The following is a 3,923-nucleotide window of genomic DNA, read 5'->3' as shown; positions in this document are numbered from 1 at the left end:
ATGAATAGTCTGGGTGAATAGTGCAGTCATGCCTAGGCTTTCAGGGTGCCAGGCACGTCTCCCAGTTCACTCACCAAGTCTGAAGGATAAAAGGAGAAATACCTGAACTCATGAAGTGGACCCCTTCCCTTTGTATCTGGAAGACTGTCCCACCCAGCTGTTGACCTCCCATTTGAAGTAGGGAAAAAATAAAAAGTTTATTAGCCATCCTGTCTGTGAGACATATCCTTGGGCTAATCACAGTGTCTTTTCATGATTTATCTGCACTAACTTCATGATTCAGTATGAGCCCAGAGCTTTCTCCTTCCACCCCCAGCCAATTCTTCTTCACCTTAGTCTCTATTCCCATTTGTTTCCCAATATGTTCCATCAGGACTTTGCCTAAATGATACTCATTCTATTAGCTCCTGATGATGTGTCTGGATATCATACTCATATTGGATCCTGCTTCTCTTCTAAAATGAGTTGGGTAAGTTTCTCAACCACCTGGACTCACCTATGAACTGCATGATTGGGCCACAGAGAGTTCTTTCTCAAATTGCTGAGAAGATAAATGATATTGAGCCTAGAAATAACCCCTTGTGAAGAGCCCTTAGTTATATTCTCTGAGGCTGATCAACTGTTTTGTGCTCTTTAATACCTGTAAACAAATGTTAGATACAATAGTAGCTTTGGAATAACTTTGACTAGTGTAGCCTGTGCTGAAGAGAAGGCAAAACCATAAGAAAGGTAAAGTTTATATAGTTTACCATTTCATCCTCTCTACTAATATCCCCTAGCATTTCCTTCACCCCAGGTACCTAAACTGGGTCCCAATCTTATTCTCCAGTGACTGAAAAATAATTGTTGCTACAGTTCTGTCTGATAATTAAGTGAGTAGTTGATAATGCTTAAGGAAGGAAACTTGTAGGGAGGCGGACTTTTAAAAAGAGCTGTTTTTTAGGTTTGGGGTTTTGCTTTTGTTTTGTTTTCTGCTGGAAGCATTCTAGCAGACCCAAACAGACCTCTATTTACTAGCTCAAACTCCAGACTATCTCAAAGATGGAGAGTTACTCCTTAGAGAATGTTTGTGGGGAGACGTCTCCACCTTCTCATGAGGAAAAGCAAACCCTCTTCAGATGGGCCAGTTGGCACATGACAGCAAGATTTCTGTCTTCTGTGAAGTACCACGTAAGTGACACATCCTCAATCTATTGTGTGTCAAAAACCACCAAATCCATCCCACAGATATTTGAGGTATTGTTCACTCATTCAATACATGCTATTAAAGCTGATTGTTTCAAGAAACTTGTTCTAAGGGCTATATAAAATACAAAGATGAAAAACAACTATAAAACACAATAAAAGTTGTGATATATAATAAAATTATGAGGGATACAGAGACTCATGCATTCAAAAGAGAAGATTTTATGGAAATGATAGCACTCATTAAGGAGAGACTTAAAGGATAAACAGGATTTGAAAAGCTGATGGTTCCAAGCTGAAATGCCATGTGCTGAAACCTATGTATATAAAACAGCTAAAATTTTTTTTAAAAACAAAGGGTCTATTGTATCTTGAGCCCATGGGAATATGTAATCAGGAGACTATGGATCTATCACATTAGGACAAATCCAATGTCCACATTAGGATAAATACCAAATTCCCATTAACAAATTTTTTTCCACTAACAAATTTTTATTTGTGCATACATTACTTGGATTATTCTCTTTTTGATTGGTAAGCATTGTGCTTTTCTCTCATAGATTTCCTCTTCTCTCTTTATTAATCCAAAAACTAGTGAAAGGCATCACATTTTCAGGTAACACTGAAATAGCAATAGAGTGTTTATGAATAATCAGTTTACCCAGGAGTATGGATCTGTATAGTGAATGACTAAATTAAGTAAAATGGCTTAACTTAGCCATTTTGCTATTTTTTCCAGCCTCAAATATTTGTCAGCCTCAAATAGGGACTACTTATGAATGAAGACCCAATATTAGAATAAAGATAAAAATGAAAGGCAGTGAAAGGTAATGAAAGTCAGAGGCAAAGGAATTGTTGAGGAACAGAAATAAAATTTCAGTTAACAAAAACAAGCAAGAATAACTTTTGGTTGAGGATGTTTACTTAGCATCCCTGGCAACACCACTTGTTACCACGTAGAAACACCAGGCGCAATAAAAGAGACAAGTAGCCTCAAAGAGGCTTGGGAAAAAAAAAAAGAAAGAAAAAAAGAACAAAAAAAGGACTTCTACAACTCTAAATGGTACATTCAGCACTTTTTCCTATACATTCCAAATGTCCTCAGATCCAGAACCTCATGATTCCTGATGCTGCACACCACTGATTGGGCATTCCCAGCAAAGGTCAGAGGAGCCATGGGGAACCACACCACTGTTACCGAGTTCATCCTGCTGGGGCTCTCAGAGGCCTGTGAGCTGCAGCTGCTCCTCTTCCTGGGGCTCCTCCTGACCTACCTGCTCACTCTACTAGGGAACCTCCTCATCGTGGTCCTCACCCTCATGGACAGGCGCCTCCACACCCCCATGTACTACTTCCTCCACAACTTTGCTGTCCTAGAGATCTGGTTCACCTCGGTCATCTTCCCCAAGATGCTGACCAACATCCTGACTGGAAACAGGACCATCTCCCTAGCCAGTTGCTTTCTCCAGCTTTTCCTCTATTTCTTCCTGGGTACCACAGAGTTCTTCCTACTGGCAGTGATGTCCTTTGACAGGTATGTGGCCATATGTAATCCTTTGCATTATGTCACCATCATGAGCAAAAGAGTCTGTGTCCAGTTAGCTCTTTTTTCATGGATCATGGGATTCCTTCTTATAGCCATTCCATGTTCCATCATATTTCAGCAGCCATTCTGTGGTCCCAATATCATTGATCATTTCTTCTGTGACAGCTTTCCACTCCTGGAACTCATATGTGCAGACACAAGTCTGATCGAGCTTCTAGGTTTCATCCTGGCCAACGTCAGCCTCCTGGGCACTCTGTCCGTGACGGCTGCCTGCTATGGCCACATCTTCCACACCATCCTGCGCCTCCCCGCAGCCAAGGAGAGGTGGAAAGCCTTCTCAACTTGTTCCTCCCACATCACTGTTGTCTCTCTCTTCTATGGCAGCTGCATCTTCATGTATGTCCGGTCAGGCAAGAGCAGCCAGGGGGAGGACAGGAACAAGGTGGTGGCCTTGCTCAACACTGTGGTGACCCCAGTGCTCAATCCCTTCATCTACACCCTCAGGAACAAACAGGTGAAGCAGGTGTTTAGGGAGAAGGTGAACAAGCTCTTCTAATAAACCTGTGGATCCAAGAGGCTGCACATAAGATCCCCAGTCAAGCTAAGGGAGCATCAGGCCTCTGCAACAGATGGAGGCTTTCTCATCCACAAAAAGCTTGATGACATGTTTCTGGGGCGCCAGTCACTGTGCAACTCAGCAGCAATTCATAAGCTCTGTGGCCTCTCAAGGCATTTTTAGTAATTATCAGATCTGAATATTTCTCTTCATTCCATCAACGTCTGCTTGGCTTCCCAGCAGAATATAGCTCTCTGATAGCAGGTACTAGCTCTTTAGAGAAGGGCACAACAACCCACTCCTATATTCTTGCCTGGAGAATCCCATTACAGAGGAGTCTGGTAGGCTATAATCCACAGGGTCACAAAGAGTCGGACATGACTGAAGCAGCTTAGCAGGCACGCATGCATGCACTAGCTCTGTAATTCACCATAAGCCTCTAACACCAATCTGTAGTCATAGGTAATATCCATACTCAGAAAGTACTTTCAGGCATATTGCTTTGTGTCTGTTTATCTAACAACTTTGAGGAGAAGAGACCAGTCCTCATTTAGCACTGTTCTCATTTCACACTTACATTCTTGCCACAGATATATATCAGTAAAAATTCAAAAAAAAAAAAAGGCTAGCTGCTTA

At 41.8% G+C, this 3,923-nt stretch overlaps 1 protein-coding gene across 1 annotated transcript; it reads left to right on the top strand.

Moving 5' to 3' along the window:
• Nucleotides 1–2,360: 2,360 nt before the first annotated feature.
• Nucleotides 2,361–3,580, top strand: LOC109564467 (olfactory receptor 6E1-like). The gene has a single exon (XM_019967909.2). It carries the CDS (start codon nt 2,361–2,363, stop codon nt 3,285–3,287), a length of 927 nt encoding a protein of 308 aa, XP_019823468.2. The 3' UTR covers nt 3,288–3,580.
• Nucleotides 3,581–3,923: the final 343 nt, after the last annotated feature.

This window comes from Bos indicus, chromosome 10, assembly GCF_029378745.1.
Source record: "Bos indicus isolate NIAB-ARS_2022 breed Sahiwal x Tharparkar chromosome 10, NIAB-ARS_B.indTharparkar_mat_pri_1.0, whole genome shotgun sequence".
NCBI lineage: Eukaryota > Metazoa > Chordata > Mammalia > Artiodactyla > Bovidae > Bos > Bos indicus.
Note: the sequence above shows the minus strand (reverse complement) of the source record. Positions and strands in the feature narration are given on the sequence as shown.